Genomic DNA, 26,077 nt, shown 5'->3' on the forward strand with positions numbered 1-26,077 from the left:
GTATTTTGCCAATATACACAATTAATATATCTAGTTTAATACCACGTACTACCTTAAAGGGAAAATTCATGGCACAGGGACTACTGGAACAGGTTCAATTGCCCTTACCTACATGTGTATTTCTGGCTACGGGTGTGTGTGTACACAATAAATCCGTTTGTTGACACAGCTCTGAATGTTAGACCATGATCTCAAGCTGGATTATGCCCAGTGAAGGAAGAGAAAGAATTTTCATGTTTTTAATTATAACTCAAATACTACATCTACAAATAAGAAGTGTCATTATTATAACCTTCCCTTATGCTACTATTTCATGAAGCTTGCTCAAATACATTATGACCACAAGGTCAAATATTCAACTGACAAACCAGTCAAGCACACAATTTTTTTTGGCCCACTTTGATATATTACAAGGAAATTTCTAGTTAGATATAGATGTCCTCTAAAGAAAGATGTGGAATATCTGTAGTACTTATGAGTTACTGTTCTAAAGCAGAACACAGGAATAGAATTCTTGCTCCCAGACCTGATTCTGCCATGAAGTAGCTAAGTGGAAAGCACTTCAATTTTCTCAGACTGCTTAACAACACAATTCTAGCTTAGTGAATTGGGAAGGTTGGACAACATAATATCTGGTGCACATTGCAGCTCTAAACCATGATTCCGAATTTTTGTAGGTTTAAAGCCCACTATCACTACTCAGACAGTTATCATTTTCAAGACTGTTGGCTGTTGACTTGCTCCATAAATTATTCAGGATCCAAATTCTTGTGAATCCTAAGGAATGTCCATTCTCTACATTTCAACTGTGTGCTAAGAGACAGTCCAGGAAAAATTCATTTGTATCCACTTTGGTGGATACTCATCAGTGAGTTAGAAGCTGCATTAATCACTTGAACATCACAAAGTACACTGCATTGGAAATGTAAGAATATCTTCCCTAAGCCTCTAAAGCAGCTTGGAGTGAGTTTTAATAGGTACTTTTTCTCCAAGGGACGATTCTCATTTTTGTCGGGATTCAGAAATGCATTCTGATATAAATAAAACTGCAGAAACCTCTGATGTGAGTGAGTAGTAGGCTGGAATTATCCCTGATACCTATGTAAGGTTGACCATGAAATCTCATTTTTCTGAATTTCAGTTTCCTCATAACTGACAAAGAAACCATTTATTAGGTGACAGACACATTTCTTACTGAATCTTACAATGACTATCCAGTTTTACAGACTAAACAAACTGCCTAAGGTTATGGTTAATAACAATAAATATTTGTTGAATGCTGTTCGTTTGCTAAGCATTGTCACGGGCACTAGTTCATAGCAAGCAGTAGAGGAAGGGAGATTAAATCCCAGGTCTGTCTGACTGCAGAGGCCAAGGTCCTCTGCCTTCATTAAACACTCCACATCTCTAAATAGGCCTCCCATTAGCAAACCCACCTGCTCCGTGCTGACACTGATGGGTTCCTTGAGCACAATCCAGGTGACACATTCCAGAAGAGGAGGGGTGGTCAGTGAGCCCAGGTAGGTCCAGTAGTCCAGACTTTCAGGAAGGAGACCACGAGGATCAAAGTCAGTGAAGTCGGCATGCTTACCCTGGAACAAGGCAAAGGGACAGGTTAAAACCATCACATCATCGGAGAGGAGGCAGGTGGGAGAGAGGGGGACATAGAGAGGTATATTCCCCTCTGATAGCCAGAAAAGTTTTTTTAAAGAGTGGTTCTATATTCAGTGGTAAACAAAATGAAATTAACAGAAGACATTTGATTTGGAAATATAAATTGGCAGGTGTGAGCAAGGAAAACTGATTACTATTTTCACTTGTCCATTTTTCATCTTGTCCTCTAAAATAATCCCTTATATAATATTTTCCATTAAGTCATTAACTGATCACACGCTGCATTTAAAATGAGACTACTGCCACTAAAATGATGCAATTTTAGGTTGCAGTAACAGAAACAGAGTATCCTTGATGAGGAGGTGATGTTTCTTGCTATCCTATTTGATGACGAGATCAGAACCAAAGAACTGCATTCAGTTCTGGACACTACACTTTTAAAGCAAACAGGAATGATTTACTAGAAGAGTGAAAGATTGCTGCAAAGAGAGAAAATTATGTCATATGAGAATAGTTAAAGGGAACTAAAGATAATTAGCTAGTGGTAAGTGAAAGTCCAGAGTAGAGAGAGAATACGGTTATGTAGAACAGAGATCAGGTTATTCAATATAATTCAAGGGGATCAAGCTAGAAGTGAAAGGTGAGCATTTCAGAAGACAGGTGCTGCTTCAACGTGAGGATCAGCTTTATAGAGCCAGGGCTGCCACTGGAAGTGACTGTAGTATTTAAGTAGATGCTCAATGACCTCAATACAGCTATGCTGTAGAAAGCATTTAAATACAGGGTGGATCAATTCAAAGAGGTCATAAAATAAAATCTCCATGAAACGGGGCCACATTTATCTTGTTCACCATTGTATCTCTTGTGTTAGCAAAGTGGCTGGCATGTAATAAATACTCAACAAATATTTGCTGTATGAATGAGTGAAAAATTTGACCAGAAGATCATGACCAGTCATGAGATTCTCTCTCATGTATGGACGTTCAAATGATGGGGAAGCAAGATTAAATAGGTACACGACTAGGAATTATACTAGCTTTAGGAACGACTTTTGGAGAAAGAAAAGACAATTAAATATACACACGATATTTTACCTTTTACTCATCCAAACACCACATGTCATCGAGACTGTTCAATTTGATCAAAAGAAAATCCAAAATCAATGGAGTATTGAGAACAGGTACTCTACTAAGGTGGCAGAAAATTCCACCTTAGTGGAATTTTACCTTTGTTTTTATAGAATCCAGAGCATCAATGACTTTCTGAAGGCCTGGTTTAGCACTGCCAATCTACAGAAAAACACAAGGGAAAAGATACTGTAACCTAGTTGGTACTGTAACAGTTTCGATTTGGGTGACTCTGTTATAAAATTTCTCCAAATAATGAACCCAAATCTGCCCCTTTACACATGTCACACATCAGTCTTAGCCAGATGACACCAGTATCATGGACTTTCCTACTTTCCCTGAATCTTCAACCTGCTTCTTCCTCTGCCCAGATAGTCCTCCTGAAACCACCATGTCAAATGTCCCCAGTGATCTCCAAAACCAACAATATTCTTCAAGTGCTTACCTTAATTTGCTTGCAAGCTTTTACACTATTGTCTTCTCTCCTTTTTAAAAATCCTTTCCTCCTTTGGCTTCCCTATGTCCTCCAACCTCTTAGTGACTCCCTTGACTCCTGTGTTCCTTTTTAGTCATTCACATCTTTCCCTGCCTTAAAGGCCTTACGTTTTATAGTTTCTCAGGGATGTGTCCTGAGCTGCTTTCCCATCTCCCTCTTTATGCCAGCCTTGGATGATTTCATAGATACCTGTAGCTTCCACCTGAACATATGAATCAGGGCTCATAAATCTCCAGCCCAGAGCTTTCTTCCCTGCCCTTTACAACTGTCTAGAGGGCAGCTCAGCCTGTTGAGTCCCACTGTTGCCTGAAATTCTCCAGGACCAAGTCACTGTCCTTCCCCTCTCCAGAATTTGACCTTACTTTAGCATCATTTATCACGTAATAGTTCTGCGTAGCTTCAAGTGAAATTAGAACAAAACAAATACCTAGCAGTCATGCGAAGTTGACCTCTTTATGTCCTTCACATTTACATCCAAATAGTACCTAATAAATACCTCTCAAATTGTCTCTTTTGTCTTCCTTCTGTTGCTACCAGCAGATATAGAGGGGGAAATAAGCCTGAAAATATTTAGGAGCCAAAGGCATTTCCTGCAGTCTTTTGTAGAATGTTCTGTTTGTTATGAATGTTCTGTCTGGTCAATCTTTCTTGAAAACATGAAAAAGAAAAGAATTGGGCCATCCACTAACCTTCACAAAAACACCCACAACAGCCAGTCCGTCAGGTTGTTGCACAGCTTTTCCAAAATCCGGGTACTTGGTGTTCCAGTGAACCAAGTGAAGCTAAAGCCCATAAAAGACAAACCCACAATGAATGATTTACATAATAAAAGCTTATAGATCTTATCCAAGGATCTTCTTCTCATAGCCAAATTAACAAAAGAAGGTGAAAATGCAGATAATTTTAAATGAAAACTTTCCTTTCATTTTAATTCTAATTATCCACTATAGCACTTGGTATAATGGCAAGTGATTCCATCAACAACTGCTAAGACAAAGAAACATATAGTTCTGAGGGGAGGCACAAATTAATGAATTTAAATTCATTTACTTTTTGCACCTGGTATCCTTGGAGACAGTAGAGAAAGTTGTGAGCCTCAATTGTAATGTCACAATTAAAGGTTATAAAAGCAAATGTGAAGGTCCTTTGTAAAAGAAGTAGTTCACTTGATGTGAGTTGAATTTACAAAATTAAGCTTTTGAAATTAATGCTAAATGTCAATTTACAAACATTTTTACCTGGAAAGAAATAAAGCATATCTTACCTCTGCAGAATATTTCTTTTTGTCCACAGTGTGCTCAGAACCTTGCTCATCAAGTGAACCCCAGTGAAAGTGAAACTGAATCAATCTGTAAGTGCCATCGAGGGGTCCTCCTTTGAGCACTAAAGTTAAGAAATATATATATGTAATACACATGTATGTACACACATATACACATACATACACACATGAAATACGCAATACTAAATATTACCGTCTTTAGTCCCATTTTATGGTACCAAATGTATATACCTTTAGCCACATTTTCGCTCTGTGAAAATTAAATTAAAATTAAATCCAGACTCAGGTTTAGTCTACACTGCTGAACAAAATCATTTCAATTTTTTTGTTTTGTTTTGTTTTTCCTCACATGTGTTGGCTGAAGGATGGATGCTTTTCTCATCTTTGTTTTCTGATCATAGCAGTACCTCTTTTCTGGGTTTGTTTTAGAGTCATAGGTTCACATCCAGAGAGAGGAAATTTTAAGTAGAAATAATAATTCCTTTGTGAATCATTTAGGAAGAGCCAATGAAGCTATTTGCCAATGCAGTGGTCTGCTGCACACACTTGCAAACCTGGGAACCTGTCTTCTACCACAGCCCAGTGACTGCCCTATAGCCTGCCTTGCTACCCTTGATACCAGTTCTTACATACCAGAAGTTGTGAAATAATAAGCATCCCATTGATCTTAACATTATAAAATCCAACTGTCCTCACATAGGCTTCCCAAAGCCTTTAAAATTTGGATTGTCACTGCTGCTAGCTAGCTTTGTCCCCTTAAAAATTTTCACTGAACCTCTTTGGCCTTAATTCCCTAATCCGTAAAATGGATACATTAAATTATCTATTACTTCACCAGTAATTTACTGATCGTTTTCCATACACAGTGTAATGTGCTCTATTATCTCCAAGAACTTAAAATTCTACCTTTAATAACTATCCCATGATTCTACTATTCTGGTAGTGATATAACTTTATTTAGTAAAATCAATAGTAGAAATCACATTCTTAGAATACAATCTATTTGTAAATATTTAATGAGTTGTGTCTCGAGAGAGGATTAAAATAGTGGGAAATCATCCCCCCAAAGATTTTTTACCTAACTTATAAGTATTAATGGGATTTAACCAAAATATTTAAAAGCTGTTAAAAGTAGTTTAGTGCTACTATCTTAATTTCATTTTTCTAGTACTGAGATTAAAACATCTCTTGCTATAAATGTATCTTATTAGCTTTGCTTTATAATTTCATAAAATAGTGAGCCTAGACTTACTTTAGCTTTGCAAAACAAAGGGATGAGGTCTGTACAACAAAGTCTGTTCACTTAACTTCACCTAAATAGGATTAAATGAAAGCACCACTCCTTCATCTATTCAAAGTAAAAAATAAAACTGGCTGGAAGATATTTAGGGGTGGGGAGCCTTCCTGTGGCTCCTCATGTAACCTCTGGCTGCCACTTCTTCCTTGCAATAGGCCAGAAGAAAAAAAGAATGAAAACAGAAAGAGCAACTTATAAATGGTGATATATTACAGATCTGTTAAGAAACATGCATTCTGATAAAAATCACATCTCTTGAAACACAAAAACAACTATTGTAAAAGTTTACTTTTATCTGATAATTTAGTAAGGAAAGAATTAGTCTTAGCCCTCAATACTAGACTTTTTCAAAACTAAAAGAATTTCCTTTTTTTCCATAACAATATATTCTAAAAGTGAAACATATGTTTGTGAAATAAATTGATACTGAAAAAAGGTCTTTATATTAACTCTCTAAAAATAGTAACAGATGGACTGATAATAAAAAGCCAATGCCATTTATAACAACATTAATTCTAACAGGTGGCAAAACTCATTAAATAAAACCATATTGGCTGGGCACAGTGGCTCACGTCTGTAATCCTAGCACTCTAGGAGGCCAAGGTGGGAGGATAGTTTGAGCTCAGGAGTTCGAGACCAGCCTGAGCAAGAGCGAGACCCCGTCTCTACTAAAAATAGAAAGAAATTAATCGGGCAACTAAAAATATATAGAAAAAATTAGCCAGGCATGGTGGCGCATGCCTGTAGTCCCAGCTACTCGGAAGGCTGAGGCAGTAGGATCGCTTGAGCCCAGAAGTTTGAGGTTGCTGTGAGCTAGGCTGATGTCACGGCACTCTAGCCCAGGCAAGAGAGTGAGACTCTGTCTCAAAAAAAAAAAAAAAAAAAAAAAAGCATCTAAGATCTTATTTTCTAAATGTCTCTGCTTTCCACCTGTGAAGAATCATACCAGGATCTTACATTTTAAAGAGAATAAAGCTTTTGCTATTTCTTATTCTCTCCCTTGTAAACCTTAAAATTCCATTTTAACTTACTTGTTTCAGAGAACATTTAGAATTAGGCAAGAGTGTATATAAACCTTTATTAAATAAGCCTTACTAACATTAAAAGGAAGGAAAGTAAGCAAGCAAGCAAGCTCTGGGTTCAATGATTAAACACATTCAGTGCTAATCTATTGTCAGCAGACACCTGTTTTAGCCCTTGTTAAAATATAACTTATTGCTATGAAGATTAGAAACCCACTGTAATTAGAAAAAGTTATTAAATTCTTAAAGTTTAATTGCTATAGAAAGCAGCATTTCTGGCCTTCTTTAACTAGTTCATTATTTCTCAGCAAATTCTTATCATGGAGTTTAGTCAAAGAAGTCCCTCAATAATATTGTTATACTAATAAATTGCTATAAATTCTAATCAAGGTAGCATACATGTTTTTATTTGAGGAACAGAAAAGAGCACATTTTGGTTTAAGATAAGGAGCTTATGCTGTATTCCAGATCTACTTATTTACTTATTTTGATTACTGCATGCCATTTCCTAAATTTTCCCTATTTAAAATGAATCCTGTTTTCTAATGCAAAAATAATCTTTAAAAATAGGACAAATTGCTCACTGTACTGTTTTTTCTATAAAATCCAGCCATGGTAGTTGGGCTCTAAAAAGTCAATGATTTATGTATCATAGAAACATGTTCCATGAGGGATGGAGATACATAAATAAGGTTTTCTACTCTAATATTTTTTTCAAGACTCCCAAAATTCAATTTGAATTCAAATCTCAACACTAATAGCTCCAATTTTAATTTTCATGATCTGTCATCAGTTATACATACTATAGATAACACAAAATAAGTACCAAGTAAAATATCATAGAATAATCTGTCTTCCTATACATGTTATTTGGGAAAATTATGCAAGTTTTTATGAAAAATAAGAGACTCAGTAATATTGAAAAAAATCAGATTACTTCTACACATTAAAAACTAAAAATTTAATATTTTTGAATATTTTTCTTCCTAATCACTTACTATTACTATTTAATTAAAATGCATTGGAATAATAAACCGAAGACCTTAGTGAACATTAATAATCTCTCTTAAATCCAAAATACAAACTCTTCCAAATAATCCTTAGTTTAAAACTAAAATTTAAGTGATTTCCTACTAACGAAGCAAATGGATAATTCTACAGAAAATTTGGCATTTTCAGGAGCTGAACCATCTTCTCTAAAAATAACCTGAACATTTTAAAATCTTACATTACTGTTTTGTTTATTGGCAGTAGCCAACAATCCTAGGCCTGCATGTCAAGCCTTTTTCTCAGACATCCATATTCCATTTTCTTTTAAAGCAATAAGATGTTTGGCTGTCTCTTTCATGAGAATAAATATTGTCAAAATTCAAGAGAACAGAGTTGTAGTTTAAGCTATATGACAATTATAGAGGAGTAAAAGAAAAGCTCTTTGATGTAAACATAATCAACTACAGCATTTAGAAAGCTTTGGTCAATTTTCTAGACATTCAGGGTTCTGCTGATACCATTAACCATGTGCATGACAAGCCCTGTTGTTTGTTGTTGTTACGCTTCTTTTTAACTTACGATTACTGTGGGAGGAAACATTTTAGAGCTTCAAAAGCAAGTCCCTGAAAGTCCAGCAGGACTCATGTATAAAGATCCATTATGTCACACAGACAATGGTCTGCTAAAATTGAGTACAAGTAAACTCATTCTGCTTCCTTCTTTCTTGAAATAACGTATTTAAAAATTACAATTTTGAAAAACCAGAAATGATTCGAGAATTGTATATGAGTTGGCCCAATAATTCTAGCACTGGCTTCCAATATTTGTCCGTAACTTTGCAATAAAGTAGGACAATTTTAAATTCATTAATAAAAGTGAATAAGTTAGCATGAGTTAATAATTTGACCGCCATTCTTTTCTCCCAGATAAAGCTGATAACAAAACATCTCAAGCAGGGAGAGTTATTTTTTAATTTTTTTTTAATTGAAAAGGCTTAGCAATTTTTCATTAATTTAAGATGAATTTAAGGTGGTTGATTTTTAAAGGAATTTAGAAAATTGAGGACAGCTTTAACCCAAGCTTCTAGTTAAAGCCTATTAACTCCCCATTTAAAAAGAATTCTCTCAAGCTTTAACATAGCAATAAACTCAAGCAGCTCAGTTCCTGATACCCAAAAATTAAGTTTGGGTATAAGGTAACATTAGGACATCATACTGAGAACGTAAATCTTTCAGAAGTTCTAGAAGGCTGAAATCTCATTAAATGGGGGCGGGTTGGGTGGGGGAGAGAGTGTAGATACACGAACTGCATTTAAATGCAGGAAATTAGAGGTAAAGGATATCTAAACATGTTAACACTATAAAAATAACTCCTAACCAAAGGGAATGTTAAACTATTGATTTAAAAACAATTAAATAACCAAAACAAATACATTATTTTTAGACTTAAGTGTACAGAAAAGTATATTAGTTTTTAAAACATGGTGTGTACAAACTGTTAACTGTGATTATCCTTCAAAGATTCTTATTCAAATTCTATTTTTAAGTGATTGTCATTTAGTCTAGCCAGCAAACTAAGGAGACGACTTAGTAAGTTATTTAAAACTCTTTAGCTTTCTGTTTCTTCATGTTTATTTTAAGTGGGTTTAACTAGAGTATCTCTACCTTTTGTTCTAGCTTTGAGAGTCTACGATTCTTTAAAAAAAAAAAAAGTCTAAACGTTGTTTTTCCATATGGCATGATTTTTAAAATTTATTCTATAGATGTATTTTCTCTTACTATCGACATTTTGGTATATTCTGCATCCTCCTTTAACCAAAATAACTGAAAATGTAGGATAGGCAAAATTACAAAGGAATCTTTCATATGCAAAGGAGAGCAAGTCTTCCTAACATTCACTCCTGACCCTTGTTTTTAGTATATACCTCTTGCTTTTCTAGAACACATACTGTGCTCTCTTAAGTTCTCTGGTGTTTCCTATTTCCCTTTGCCTGGAGGCTCTTCCCAAGACATCAAAGTCCTTCAAGCTTCCACGTAAGCCTTATTTACCCTGCAAAGTCTTTCCTGACTTACACAGTTAGACTACTAAGTCTCCTTTGTGTTTCCATGGTTCCTCAGAAACTTCTTTTCTGCACTGACATCAAAGTGAATGTCAGTGTCTACTATGTCTATGTCTTTCTACTTCAGGTACCCTCCGCATGGGTCCTGGAGATGCAGGAAAGGGACCAGGCTTCCATCCTGCCTTCATGATGCTCAGCTTAGCATGCATTTAATTGCTGTTAGGAATGATTTTTATATAAGACCTATGTGGATAATACCTGTGTCTCCAATGACATGGGTTGGAGCTATCTCAACCTGGTGGTTTTACTCTGTTTCACAATATAAACTTCTTTTAAAATGTACACATTACTCCCCAGAAGAAATATTAATAGCTGGGAAAATGTGGCTAGCTCTAATTAGTTACTGCTCACGGAGAAATCCATCAAAGCTTAACTAACATATTCATGGTAAAATATATAACCGTATATTAACTTCATATATAAAATCAGTACATATTTAATATGACAAGTAGGGTGTTTCAGAATATATGAAAATAAAAATTTTAAATACCATTAAGCAATGGGAACTAATCTTAAAGCTCATTAAATAAAAAGTTTCTTCAGAAACCTTGTCACAGGTGCAACAACTACAGCAATTTCCTGATAAAGGCAAATGGCGCATAGTCATGACAACAACAGAGATCATTTATGAAGAATAGCTATGGGCCAGGCACTGGGCTAGATGCTTTATATATACTGTCCCATTTAATCCTTACTCTGTAGAAGATACTACCGTTACTCCAATTTTACAGTTAAAAACAACTAGAACATAGAGAGGATAAGTTCCTCTTACTCCTAAAGTCACTGAGCTAGTTGGTGGCAGCGCTGGAACTCAAGTCCAGGTCTGTCTGACCCCAGACTATGCTCATAGCCACCAGACTATGTGCTGAAATCCACTTACTGGGAATATATATTACTGGAACAATTTATTTCACAATCATTTTTTTAAAGAATAGAGGGAATTACCTCATCTGCTTCCATTTGTTAGATATTTGTTTATTCATTGTTCCAAAAAAGACTTTAAGCATCTAATTTCTATGTAGCATCTAAAGAGGCATATATTTTGGTAGACACCACATCCATTGAAAACAATAATATCATTGTGGCTCTTAAAAATATATTGACAGCTATAGACTAAAGTAGCTCACTTCTTTTTAAACGACTGGACATAAAATTTTATAGCATTCTTTCTGTATGTACAATACCTCGAGACCTTTGGCTTTGTCATATTATAAATATGTAGTATTCTTGAAATTTCAATTTCTTGAAAAAAAATTGTTTAATTTAATTATTTGAGCATGGTTTCTTCTGAGTGGGCGGAATGGTTGGGAAGGCAATGTAGCAGAATCACTGAAGTGTCTTCAATGTACATCCTCTACTTGATTCTAATAAATCATGATACTATGCCAGAATGTGTGAGTGTGAGAGTGTGTGTGTGTGTGTGTGTGTGTGTGTGTGTGTGTTGGCAAGAGTTATACACAAGCACCAGTAGGGTGAAAACATTTCTCAGATCATCTCCACATTATCCCCCATCAACCTGTCTTCTAGAATCACTGTTTCAGAAAGCCAAGTGTCTAAAACTTTTAAAAAGGGGGAAGGAGGGAAGAAGAATTTTTTCCAAAACTGAACAAAGTATATTGTACAGCTACTGAAAAAGAATAATCAACTTGACTATGATTGTTATAATTACATATTATACAATATATTACTACCGTAAGTCATTACTCCAAAACCGTCGCAACATCAGTGAAAGTTTCCTCTATCTTGTCTCATTTCCCAACACCACTCCCCGCTCCCCCACACCAATACCAAACAAAATGTGTCTACGGCACCATTTCAATGACCTTCAGAGGAAAGCACTCAGGAAAATAGGGCACTGGCAATTAAATCAACCAGTGAGCAAAGAAGGCAGCTACTATGCCTGAATGGGATTGTTCTTCTGTTTTAAATAAGAAAAAGGAAGCATTCAGTGAGCATCCTGTAAACAGCTCTATTACAAATAAATGATGGTAATTGGTTTTGTCAGTAAGGGGCTGGATATGTCCCCCAACTCTAAAACATCTTCGTTCGAGGAATCAATTTCTGGATAGATACCAAGATATACTGCCAATATCGAGAAATATTCATAAATACAACATATTCCAAAAATTTCATTATTCGAAATTGTCAGGTTTTCATCATTCTTCTCCATGCTACCTTGAAGATAATACTCACTAAGATATATTTCTAATGAATAGGCATCAACTCTAGAAGACAAATATTTTACACAGGATCTTAAACGTTCAATTTGTACAAATCTCATCACTGCTGATCTTTATTGCCAGGGGACCTTGCCTTTTGTGACTTTTCACAGGCATATCATAGTCATTCAATGCCCTACATAAAAGCCAGGACTTTTACAGGGGAGAAAGTCCCAGGACACTTCAAGGTAATTCGCCTACTTCTCAGAGTCTGGGACCTAATGAACATTCCCAGAGAGGCATCTTAGAGTACTGAGTCACACTGTACTATTAAGGGTTTCCTGCCACTGCTCCTGACTCCTTCCATTAAGCTGGGGAAACAGCTACTGGCTTAAAGTCACAAGTTATTTTTTAAACACTGACCTGCTTTGTCCTGGGAGTCATCAAACTCCACGTTGAAAGAGTGACCATTGTTGAGGATCCTCCGAGAAGTGGCTTGTTCATAGCAGACACACAGAGGCTTCAGGGAAGGGTCATGCTTGGCGGCACCGGTGTCGATGTCAACAGGGGACTGACGCTCTCCGTTGGCAATGGGAAAGTACTTATACCAGTGCTCAGGTCCTGGGGGCGGGGGAGAAGACACTCGTGAATCCCCCAATGTGGGGAAGGGCACACCCAGACCCCTAGAAAAGGGCAATGATTCGGAGCCGATCTGCTCGGTTCCAATTTTAGCGGCACCATTCAACAGCTGAGTAACCGTCGGGAAAACACTTGATCTCTGCCTCAGTTTCCACATTTGTAATATGGGTTAATAGTATCTTTCTCATAGATGTCCTTGGGAGAACTAGAATCGATACATGTAAAGCTCTTAGATCAATGAGGACCATATAAATATTATACAGTCGTTTTACTGAAATTCAGCAACTGAATTTGGGCAGACACCAACTCGGGGCTTGTGGTGTGGATTTGAGATATGCAAGCTCACTTAAGTCATTTAAGCAGGTCCAGATTCCTCCCTCGTGCCACGCACTGGACGGGAGGACGGAGTCACTGCTCAGGCCCGGGCACCCCTCCTTTAACGGCCAGGGTCCTCACTCCCTGGGAAGCCCCACACCCTCCGAGGGGGGCCAGACACGCCAGAGGCATCTTTCTCTTCAGCCCGCTGACCCGGGGAACCCAGATCTGTGGCCATGTTAAAGCTCGATTCCTGGCGACCGACCCTTCAACGTTAGAAGTCGAGAGACGAAGAGAAAACTCGGAAATCAGAGCAATGGATTAAAACGAGCCCTAGAAAATGCCCCGGGACAGTTCTTGCTGAAAGCCTTAGCCACAGGTGGTGCTGAAGCTGGCGGGGTCTGGGAAAGGGGGTCCCTTAGTTTCTCTGCGATCAACAACTGCAAATTTTCGTTATAACCTCTCCGCCTCCTCCTAGGTCCAGCTAGGATGGTCCGCAGCTCGAGACCCGGGAAGAACTGTCCTCGGGTCCCGCGGCCAGGGCTGCGCGCCCCTCTCCCGGGCCCTGCGCGCCTGCGGCGGACGCGGGGATTCCTCGACAGTGGCCCGGAGCTGGGCGACTGGGCATCCCCCGCGCGGGCGCCCGGGGCGCACCTGAGCCTCCAGCGCTCCCCGCGGCCGCGGTACGCGGCAGGTGCGGGCGCTGTGGGGCCCCGGGACCCGTGCGCCGCCCGCCGCCCGCCGCCCGCACTCACCGTTGTGCTTGCCGTACCCCCAGTGATGGGACATGGTCGCGCAGGCGGTCGGGGCAGGGCAGGAATTGGCGCCGGTCTAGCGGTGGCTGCTCGGGCGCCTGCACGGTGTGTCCACGGGTCGCGCCGTCGCCGGCTTTTATAGGCTCCCGCCAACTTCGTGCTCGGGGGCGGCCTGGGGGAGGGGACCCCGGGTGGACCTGGGCGGCCAGGGGAGGAGGTGACGGGCGGAGGTGATCTCCCTGCGGTCGGGGCGGGCCGGGCGGGCGAGGCTCCGGGGGCGGGGAAAACGCCCTCTCCACGGGCGCTCGGCGGGGCTGGCGAGCTCCTCTCCCCCCGCCGCCCAGCTCCCCAAGGCCGGCGGCCCGGGCCCCGGGCTCCTGGCGGGCAGCGAGGCTCCGAGGTCTCGGCGCGCTCTGGCGGCGGCGGCAGCTCCCGGGCTCCTCGGTCCAACTGGGGCTGCGGAGCGTCTACGCGCACCCCATCCCCCTCCCGGGCGCGGAGTCTGGCGACGGCGGGGACTGCTCGGGACCCGGGCCCCCGGTGCCTCTCATCCCCTGTCCCCATTGTGATAGCATCCCTGGCCCCGTAGCCCTCCCGCCCCGCCCCATCGGCTCCACCCGCGCCGGGGTCTCCAGCTCCGAGGGCTGGCTCTCCGGTGTCCAGGCCCTGGGGCGGGCAAGCTCGGTTAGGAGCTATGACCTTGGGGCAAATAGGGATAAGGTCCTTGCGGCGCTGGAGAGCGAGCAGCCCTGGGCGCCGGGAGCCACGCGCCCTCTGCTGGACGGCCGTGGAATAAAGCGAGAAAACGGCGCCGCTGTCTCTTGGGCCGGTGACCCCGACTAAAGCGAGCCTGGGAGATTGTATTTCCTTGTGGGCTGGCAGGGCCTCCCCTGAAGTGCTCATCTTCTCCCTCTACCCTCCTTCTTCTCTTTAAAAAATTAGCTTTCGGGGAGGAGACTTTCTAGTTGAGTAATTGTTTTAAAATAACCAAAACTTCGTAAAAAATCACTTTTCTCAGAAGACTCTAGAAAAAAAAAAAAAAGCGAAAGTCTTCCAAGGAGGTGAGAATTTCCCTGGATGACAAAACTTGGAATCTGGCATACCTAGAAAATCATTCAAAATAATTTGACAGAAAGGACACTTTTGAGGCCAGGCAGCATCATGATTTTCGTGGGTCCTAAAGCATTTTGTCTTGGTGGATCCCTTTTTCATAAACACACACATTTACGTTGATATAAAGATTAATACCTTAATATTATATATTTAAACATTTCCTTCGACCTAAAACTTTTATTTTTGTTCTGATTTTAAAAGAGAATATTTTCCTAGACATCTAAAAGTATTGTGGACCTGAGACACTGTGCTTACTGTGCCTAATGGATAAGTCAGGCGTTCTGAGGTAAAGACAAAATTCATTTCCTACGAGGGAACTTTGCTACAAAAATGTCTGTAAGAGATTTCTGGTCTGTGGTCTCTGCAATCTTTTGAGGGGATAGTATTAAAATTGGGGAGGCAGGATATATTTTTGCATGATTCTATCAGCCTTGGCATTGCATTACTTATATTTAAAAAGTATAGATAAATAACAGGATAAATTATTAGTGTAAATGTTTGCAATGTTGATCTCAAAATCACTATCTTCTATTTATTTTAGTCAATTCTACGCAATTATGATTCATGTTAGATTTACTTGTTCTTGTAAGACTCTAGAAAATTGTATGGCTCTGAGTATGTGGCTCTTTTGATTAGTGTCTCAGGGAGTTCTTAGGCAAAAGAGCAGTAATGAACCTTTTAGATTTCTAGGACCATTATCAAACGTAGTGCATAGCTAAGAAGAACCTTTTATTTGTGTCTCTGTAGCTGCATACTCTCTTAGGGGCCCAGTGAAACAATTTAGATTCTTTGAGTAATTTTAGAATATTTACTTAATTCAGAAGGGGAGGAACTCACAGTGCTGTAAGACTCTTCACTTGGCCCTGAGGATATGACGTTGATAAACACTGAGTTGATTAAAAGCCTATGAATGTAAAATGGGCTCTAAAAATTCTGTGAAGGTAGCCAGACTATTTGATCAGCAGGAATCCTGGTCTGTCCTTTCCTGTGAAGCTGGATTGTAGCTTTACTAACATGGATGAAATAGGAGCATATTTTGATTAGTAAATAACCCTAAAACTTCAAACACCACCAAACTGCAGTTCACCAAATGGACTTTTGTTATGGGGATTTTCCCTTCTCTCTCACTTCTAGAAAGTGAACTAATTCTCAGTGGGAGCAGGTCCTCCCCCAAAAGAACTGCTTTTAGGGACATTGTCACACACTCACCACAGGACAGAAAGTGGTTCATCTTTGGATAACCAAGAGAGATCCATTTTTTTTTTTTTTTTTCCATACTGTTCTGCAGCAGGTTTTTTTTTTTTTTTTGGTAACTTTTTTGGTATTACAGTGGTTGTCTTAGCATTTTTTTTCTGGCTGGTTTTTTAATACCGAAGTTGACTTTGGGCCTTCCTATAGATTAGTCCCAATGTAAACTTTATTATATTGAGGGCATTCTTAGCAGGCTGTCATGATTCACTGGCTATAACACTATAACTAACATTGGAGTTTTAAAATGAAAAATAAATAATAATTTTCTTTTTATGCACCTATTAGAGGAAAGGATTTGTTTAAGAATAATCCTAAATAAAGAAACTGACAGTACCTGAAGAAAGGTATTTTCCTCTGCCACAGAGGGGGAAAAAATGACAGATAATATATCAGGAAAGTATGATATTAAAAAAACTTGAAGTCTGTGTTCCAATTATTATAACAAAAGTCTCTAATATAAATGCAAAATAAAACGGAAAACCATCTGCTTCCCCCCCAAAATAAAGATATTGTTAATATATTTTACAAAGTAAAATATACGTAGTTTATTAAATGTTTAACTAAAAAGCTAAGAAAAAGCCAGTTAGTCTCATATTTGTTACAACTATAGTATCAAGTAAATATCAATGGAGGCTAAGAGCCTCTTACTTCTTGGGGCTCCCATAGCTTTTTGCACACACATCCCTAGAATGTGGTATCCAAACCACATGCTAATCGGACACTATATTGTAATCATCAGGTTGTGATCCACCACCCCAGTAAGCTGTTGGCTGCTCATTTGTAAAGTAGGAATAAGGACACCCACCTCGGCATTGTTTAAAGAATTCAGTTAAATCACCTGCCACAGGTAGGCACTTAGCAAATGATGACTATTGAGTTCTTCCAAGACAGTGCTAAACAAAATATAATGTAATAAATGCAAAGTTAAACACCTGGGCAAGGTTGGGGGAGCAATTTAAAAGGAATGAGCCTCTAGCAACATGAGGGTTTTTTTGTTTGTTTGTTTTGTTTCATTTTTTTTGTTTAATGGGAGGAAGGAGAAATATTTGAGTCATGGAGGCATCTATTCTACCACAATTACATATTATGTTCTTATTAAATTGAGCTCTCTGAGGTTGGGAACTGTATTACATTATTTACCTCTGTATCCTAGGTACCGAGCACCCCTTACCTGGCCTGAGTCCCAGGACAAATGGAATAGCTACTCACATAATAGTCTTTGAAATTATGAAATTTTAATAATCCAAGTGGGGACAACAGCAGTTTCACTTTACAGAAGCCAGTCAGTTAACAAATAACCTCATGCTGAAATTAGACTGGTTTTGAATGTAAGTTAGTTTACTAGTTCTGTGATCTGGGGCAAATGTCTTTATTTTGCTAAGATTGTTTCCTCCTCTGTAAAATGAGGTTAATAACAATGCCTACCTCACAGAGTTGTGGTGAGGACTATAATGATACAACGTGTTTAAAGGATTTAGCACAGTGCCAATAATTAGAGCTTAATAAATGTTAGTTATCATTATTACTGTTACATGTTTTTTGATCTCCTATTTTGTGCTTAATTTTTTTTTATGTACTATGTGGGCTACACAAGATGAGTCATTCATTCATTCAACAAATCTTACTGAGTGCTGTTATGTGCCGGGCATCGACACAGCATACAACCCTACGATGAACCGGATCAGATGATCCCTGTCTCATGGAGCTTATGTGGGGATGGATGGGGTAGGATTCAATAAATGACTAAACAAACAACAAAAAAAGTGAATTTCCAACAGCGATAATTAATATAAAAAAATAAAACAGGAATGAGGTAAAGAATACCGAGTGAGGAAATGATACTTTAGCTGCAGGGGTTATAGAAAGCCTATTGAGGGAAGTGACATTTGAGGAACTACTAAAAAAAGATCCGGGGAAGGACTTTTCAGGCAGAGGAACCAGCAAGTATAAGGCCCTGAGCAAGGAGGTTTCTAGAACAGAAAAGCTTGTGACTGGAGGATTATGATTGAGGAAGAGAAGACAAGTAGTAAAGTCAGAGGCAGGCAGGGGCTGCAGCTTGCAGAGCCTTGTAGTCCATGATGCCAGAGACGGATTTTTATACTAATTGCACAGGGAAGCCACTGACAGGTGGCTTAGGCATAGGTGTATCATGCACTGGAAAGATATAATACAAACTGCAATAATATGGCATTCTAGAATTAAAAGAAGTATAGAGATTATCTGGTCCAAGTCTTTATTATAGATGAGGAGAGTGGTAGAAGTTTCCAGTAAGCTTCATGCTGTTCCCCAGCTCCTTGCTTTTACCCATCTGACAACTACCTTTACAAAAAGACACAAACTCCTTGTCCTGACATATAAAGCCATTTTAATCCTGCCTCTAGCTTCCCTTTTGGCCTCTGTGTCTCTCCATATGCTTCTGCAAGTTCACACTTATTTAATTAACATTTTTTGAGTTCCTACTATCTAAGAATAATTAGCACTTACTGAAAACTGAATATTCCCAACACAGTTCTAGAATGCTTCACATTCTACTTTACAGCCAGTGACACTGAAGCATACGGGTAGGTCAGGTTACCTGTTTACTCAGCTAGGAAGTGATGGAGGCAGGTATGAAACCACACAGTCCTACTCCAGAGTTTGAGCTCTTCACCATCTGCTGTGCAGTCTCCCTGACAGCCCAACTAAGTGCCTTCAAGGAGCTCATAAAGGCACCCGCCTCATGGTAACGAAAGAGCCATGCATTAGGATCATGTATGCAGCAATACTCTCTATAAAAGACAAAATTATATCAACATACCGGTCATTTTTAGGGTTTCCTATCCAAGTCCCTCTGACCTCTAGGGTAGCAGGATATAGCACTAACTTTACATCTAATAAACAATTGAGTCCAACTTCCCTCAGTAAACTGCTTTTCAGGCTTTTAAAAATGTAGTTCCTAAATGTGTCTTTGTTCTTTTCATGATACCTAGTAACATTTAATTTTTCTATAAGTAAAATCTATTTCGTTTCTAAGAACAGTCAATGCATTCCAACATTGTTACTCAATTTCAATTTCAACCGGAGCTGGAATGAAATATTAAGTGGAACAATTACACTAAAAATATGTAAACTATATATTTGAAATATTTTATCTTCCAGGCCAGTCACCACATGTGATACCCTGAAATAATCTAATAAAAATAAAGGCCTACCTCTTCTTAACTGCCTCAACTGGAGGGAATTTTGCTCTGCTGGGATACTGATAATGTCTAGAGACATTTTTGGTTTTTACAACTGGGGGAGGGAGGGATCGTGTACTACCAATATCTAGTGGATATAGGCCAGGAATGCGTCTAAACATCCTGCAATGCAGAGAACAGCTCCCTCACAACCAAGAATTATTTTGTCCAAAATATTAATAGTACCAGAGTATCCATAAGGTAGTGCTTTTGAAAAAGGTCTGAAAAAGAGTTACATGTGTATCCAGCAACATGTGAGCCCTAGGACAGTGCTTTGCCCTTAATAATCCCTCGCTCATCTTTTGTTTACTGAATTGGGTAGAAAAATAAAATAAAATCCTGCCTCTGCACTTTAAGATTGTTGTCTGTTTACCTTGCTTCTATACACTTCCAATGATGGCTTTCCTACTCAATCATAATAGCTTGATTAAGTTAATATTAACTTTACTACATAATTAAACTTCTCTTGCTTATAAATCACAGTCTCATATGGGGAATTTCTGACTTCCTTTGCGTAACAAGAATAACTTAACATTTTCCATGCAAGGAGAATCGTGAGTGTCACAAATAAGTTTTTCCTCCTACTCAAAGGCAGGAGTCCAGATTCACCAGTGTCACTAACTGGAAACTGTCTTAAGAGTATATGAGGGGGCAAACTAGCCCTTTTATAATCCTATAATACATACAGATAGGCTACAGGAAACAGAGATGGTTACATTTTATAACTCTGTTGTTTTTTCATTCTGTGTTTATCCAGGTTAATTCTAAAGGAGAAAGGAAATATATTTTGTGCATGAAAACAAGTCTTGAAAATTTTGGACTGCTCGAAATTAGGATTTGGGGAAACAGAAGTAGTATATAACCTAAGAAAATTGCTCCTGACTTTGAACTTCCACGGCATTTTCTATACACGTTTTTGCTTCATATTATAGTTTTATGTGTTTTTACCACTTCACATAAAATTTTCAAAATTATTCTATACAAAAATATCTGTGCTTCTCTTAGTATCTCTCTCCATGCCTCTTTCTCTCTTCCACCTGAGCACAGTGGCTGGAAGATAATACATATTTGAATGAATAAATGAATGTCATTTTAGTATTTTGTTTGGTTTTCTTTTGAGACAATGTCATAATTATTTTATGTTTTATTTCAGGGTATTATGAGGGTATCATTTTAATATTTTAATGGATAGAAGGAATAATAATATACCAAATGTCCCTTGACCTATCTATGACATGATGGAATGCTGTTATTTTCTTTCTTCTTCTTTTCCTTTTTTTTTTTCTTTTGTCATCTTTGACCAAGCTAAAAGAGTTTTAACCAAATTCAAAAAACCACCTAACCCAAGGTCAAAACTGGTCAGTCAAAACTGTGTGCCACACTTCTCACAATTCACAGCAGAGCCTTCTTTGCACTCTTTTTCTAGGATTTGCGATAGAATTATTCTCTTCTATCTGTACTCTCAGGTGGTCCCCACTTGGTGAGACCGTGAATGAAACCGTGGACCCGTGTGGTGAGAAACCACAGGACGGAGCTAAGCGGACCAGCTGGCAAGAGGCCGTGTGGCCTGGTTTTATTAGCAGGAGACCCTGCACCAGCTGTCTCCCCAAGGCCCTGCACACGCTTCAGGGGTGCCCATGATAAGCTGCTCCCTGGCAGGAAGGAAATACTAGAATTTATGGTTAATTTTTTTCACCCTCTAAAATTTTCTACTTTGTTTACATTTTATAATACATACATAATAATACAATAATGTGTATATATAATTTACCTTTAACAAATCCTATATTGCGGGATCATGCGCAAGAACTGTGCCCCAGGGGCCTTGCGTCGTCCAAAAGAGTCTAGAGTCCATTGCTGGCCCAGAAGCTCAGGTGACCCGGAGCCATGTTTTGCAGGTTGCCTATACCCTTGGTTCTGCTATCTGTTGCTTCTTTCCTATGGCACTGGTATCACCATTTAACATGTTTCTCATGCCCAGTGTGTTGGGCACTGTGCTCGTGCCCGATAAGCCCTCTCCTTGAGTAGCCACAGCTGTGTTTAGTATAATTTCTCTTGAGCCATGTTTGGAAGTTGCCCTTTTCTTTCTATTTTTTTTCCTTCTCCTTGATGCTTTTAGGTAGGTAGTTCCTTGACCTACTTTTATCTCTTCTGTACCTGACGCATAAACACTTTTGAAAAGCATGAAATCTTTTCAAAAAGGAATTTTTTAGTCATCTGTGTATACTTTTAAAATTACATATCAAATAGTCAATGCTTTTGCACAGCTAAAAGCACCACCCTCTAGTTATAAACTTTCTTCTTTATGCCGTGTGGTTATCTCATAATTCCTCTGAAACTCTCTACCCCTCTCGGGGCCTAATCAATGTTTCATATCAATTAAGCTCCCAAGGACACGAGACCTAATACACCTCTCAATCTTGCCAACAGGCCCTTTGTTAGAGAAAACAAATTAAGAGGAAGAAATTAGATCTTCTTGGATGAAATGGCATTAAAATACTCTTTTAAATAAGAAATATTTATACTAGGCTTCCAGAGATTTACAATAACAAGTTGTAAGTTGAGCCACAAAGCACGATGCCATCCCCCACACTCCCCCTCACTGCCACCAAAATTGACCTGGATTTGTAGTAATTTACTGTCTGAGGTAAAGTTTTTTTTCAAAAACTTCTCGACAATATTATAAAGTAAGCTCAAGGTGTAACTTTTAAGTATCTGAGCATATGTATGGTACATATATCTGTGTTGTTTGCGAAGGGTGGGAAATTTACCTGAATTTACCATCCATTTGGCTGGAGCAGAGCAGAATGTGTTAGGTGGAAATGCTTGTTGAATTTTCAAAAGTATCATACTTTGCTAATCTCTGACTATGAAACAAGCATTTGAGTTAGGGAAGGAAATCTTTTTTATATATGTAGAATTGCTATAAGTATCTTCACTTAAAACTGAACGAAATGGGGAACTAAAGTCACTAATGAGAAAATTAGGACGAACTTACAAAAAAGAAAGAGTGGGAAAGTTTAAGCACCAGCATGAGTCATGCCAATTAGTATCATCAGAGCTAATGCCACAGGCTCATTGCCAATCTACCTCTTCAGTTGGCACATGAGAAGCACAGGAGCTAAAAGAGAAAAATACCCGGGTAGAGGATCCTCTTTTATATCTCCTAAAACGTGTGTCTTCTATTACCAAGAGAAATTAGTTTTTAAAATTTAAATTTGCAAATGATAAGATACAGATATATGTAAAGCTGTTTCTCTTCTGCCATGCACGTTCTCTAAAGCCTGAATTGAAGCAATAAATATCTGTACATTCCTCTAAGAACTCATTGAGATGCCAGTCTCTGACCTGCCCGGGATGAGGACGCAGTTCCCAACAGCTCATAGACCTAGTATTTTAGGAGTTGCATTGCACCATCCATCTGTCCATCCCTCCATCCATCTATCTAACTACCCATCCATTCCTCCATCCATTTAACAAATATCTTTGAACTCCAACTGGGTTCCAGACACTGTGTCAGGTGCTGGAGCCTCAGTAGTGTAACGAGACAGATAAAGTCCTTACTGAAGCCACTACTGTTCTCTCTCTCACACATAGTCTTCCTCACGCACTCACATGCCATAAATAAAACCAAACAGAAACAGATAAAATTCTAAAACAGCTATTTTAAATAAGGCTTACAATGTTTCTTATTTAAGTGTTACAACAGCTTAGGTAAATACTGTTATCCTCATTATAAAAATAAAGGAAGTGAGCCTTTGAGACTTTAATCTTCCATAGGCAATAAGTGATTAATGACAGAAATGGGATGAAAATCAACTTTTATTTACTGCAAGTTTTATGCTCTTAACTCCTACCTTCTCTCTCTCTCTCTCTCTCTCTCTCTCTCTCTCTCTCTCTCTCTCTCTCTCTCTCTCTTTCACACACACACACACACACACACATCACCTTACATTACAGATAGAACTTAAAAGTGTTCTTGTTACTCCTATATTAGTTCCCGGTACAAGAACCTGAGCCACTGTGTATTCACTGAAGTGCAGCCTTCTTAATTCTCAGTTCTTGCCAGCACTGGGCCCTGCCCTTAATCCGCTCTGCTTGGCCTGTACAGTCTTCCTACCCTTGCGGGGCCCCCTCTTTGGGGTCCTGACCCATCCAGGGGCCCCCTGTGACTGCCTTAGGTCCTGCTCTAAACTGATCGCACAGAGGAGCAGAAGTGTGAATTCTGTGAGACTAGTGTTCTCAAACACTCCCATTTGTATTACGCTCTCCTGCGAGTCAGGTGCCCTTCAGGGAATGACTTCCCTTGAACAAAATGTATTTGGAACCATCCAAATTTAAAATGAGTTGAATGAGTTTGATAAAAATTTATGGACATGTTGGAACAGAGAATATTTGATATTTAATGGCCACAATATTTTCCCTGGGATTCCAGGCTCATCTACCTGAGAATGATTTCAATACAAGAGAGATCTGATTCCCTGTTTACGGCGCAAAGCCAACTCTAACCTGACTAAAATTAGCTTTTAAGTCACTGGGTTTTATGCTGCTTCAGTGCATGTGTTCCCCTGTGACCACACCATCAGACTCACTCTTACTCCTGCTGATTACCTGTGATTATCTACCTGGTGACGTTGTCAAGTGGCTGGACCTACTAAACACCTTCACACCTAGAGTAATTCATTAACTCGCTAGTCAGTCCCTCAATCCTGGATTTTATGCCTATACTGGTTTATCTCCTTCTGTTCAATTGGAGTGGAATCATCCCAGAAGTATAAGCTGTTCTCCCAGGTGTGACTTGTGCATCTCATTTAGGATTCTGATTTTATGGCAGGCCCAGACAAGTCCAAAATTAATTTCATGGCAGGAGAATTGCTGTATTTACTATTAAGATAGATTTTCCACTTCATGCAGCACTCCAAGTGACTTTGTCTTGCAAACAATTGAAAGTCAATGTTGAACAAAATGAACATTATGGCTCTCCCACCTCTCCTCTGCTTTATTTTTTGGATGTTTTGCTAAATTGTGCACCACTCAGGTAAGGTGCAGAGCTCCTGGAGCAAAAGCGTCCTGCTTCCTCAGAAAAGTTCTCTGGTTCTCTGAATTGTCTCTTCCATCAATGCTGGTTTCTAATGTGGACATACCTTGTTTTTCCTGCTACATATATGGGACAAGAGTTGGCATTGTTGTTCTTAAATACCATTTTCCCCCAATAACAAGCACATGTGAGCCCATAATAGTAACTCTTTTAATATTACCTGAATTGGTGAGATGTGGATTCATGTTACTAATAGATACACAAAGAAAGAAACATGATTTTAGGTATTGAACAAGCCATTAGAGTTTTTCTTGGCTGAAGTAAAATTTTATAAAAGATAATAGTTAATGCCTATTGAGCGTTATGTCAGAATGACTATTCTAAGTTGTTTATAAGTATTAACTTATTTTATTCTTAAAATAACCCTGTAGGCAGGTACTATTAATATTATCATTCCTATTTCCAGATGAGGAGACAGAAGCACAGAGAAATTAACTGGCCTGAGACCACATAGCCCACAAATGTGACTTGAACTCAGTTCTCCTGAATACTGAAGGGGGCTTTAAAATCTGTGTTTCCCATTTATTTAGGTTTTAGTTCAATAACTACTATTCTTTTGTCCCTTGGGCCTCATTTTTTGGCTATTAAGATTCTCAAAAATATGCAAGAATCCTTCACTATCTTTTCTTTTGTAGGTAGATATTAATGACTAATAGTAAACATTTGGAAAAAGGAAATAGTGTTTCAGTTCAAACTTTAAAAAAAAGCCTCATTGCCCTGCAATTAACATGAGTAAAACACATCATGGCTTTTAATTTCATAGTCATTTTTGTAATTATTTCACTGCCATTTAGTGGATTACATGAAATTTTAAAATATTTTGCTGCCATCTAGTGACCTCAATGAAAATAACATGCAAACATGATTTTGCCTTCTCATTTGCATTTTAAGCCTTTAAGTATAGCACTACCTTATGGGTAGTTTTTAAAAATCATTCAACTTCATACATTAAATCTGAAATTTTAAAAATCTGACATTCACGGTTATCATTCTTTTTTTATTATCTCTTCTCATTCATTCTTCCTCTGCTAACAATGTATTTTACTCATATCCAGAGTGCTTTAATATCGAATAAGAAGATATTAGAAGAGAAACTGGAACCTAATTAATTTTCTTTATGTGCGGTCTTTGATGTGGTTTATACCATATGTATTTCTTTTAGAATTTTATTTATGCCAATTCTTACTTTAATAATTGGCATATTAATTTTTAACATGCCCAAGCTTATTTATAGCTGATCGATTTCAACCATATTCATTTAATTATATAAATGATTGCATTTAGACATTGAAAGCTTCAGTTTTGCATGTTCTATGTAGCATCCTTCCCATTCATCTACATAAATATTTACTGATTATATATTTTAAAGAATTTTCAATCAGTACTCCTGAAGTTATTTGCCTTTTCATAAATATATGCTGTCTGCCCATCCAAAGGGCCAGGATTATAATATATTGGCAGCCTCAAAACCTAACATATGGTCAGTAAATTCTTGTTGATGCTGCCCCATTCATAGGCTTTTAGAATATGATCATGTGAATATTATGAAATACTAGTTCAAATTAGTTTCTACCCTATTTTA

General features: G+C 38.6%; 1 protein-coding gene across 1 annotated transcript in view; it reads right to left on the minus strand.

Moving 5' to 3' along the window:
• CA2 (carbonic anhydrase II) overlaps positions 1-14,058 on the minus strand; it is a 17,228-nt gene extending 3,170 nt beyond the window's left edge. Inside the window, exons 1-6 of the mRNA XM_012643610.1 lie at positions 13,816-14,058; positions 12,530-12,727; positions 4,502-4,620; positions 3,927-4,019; positions 2,841-2,903; positions 1,437-1,592 (exon numbers count right to left, since the gene is read on the minus strand). Of these exons, the coding sequence (XP_012499064.1) occupies positions 1,437-1,592; positions 2,841-2,903; positions 3,927-4,019; positions 4,502-4,620; positions 12,530-12,727; positions 13,816-13,849 (663 nt within the window). The 5' untranslated portion in view covers positions 13,850-14,058. The remainder of the gene's footprint in view (positions 1-1,436; positions 1,593-2,840; positions 2,904-3,926; positions 4,020-4,501; positions 4,621-12,529; positions 12,728-13,815) is intronic.
• Between the last annotated feature and the right edge of the window lie 12,019 nt (positions 14,059-26,077).

Source organism: Propithecus coquereli, unplaced genomic scaffold, assembly GCF_000956105.1.
Source record: "Propithecus coquereli isolate 6110/MARCELLA unplaced genomic scaffold, Pcoq_1.0 Scaffold2, whole genome shotgun sequence".
NCBI classification, from domain to species: Eukaryota; Metazoa; Chordata; class Mammalia; order Primates; family Indriidae; genus Propithecus; species Propithecus coquereli.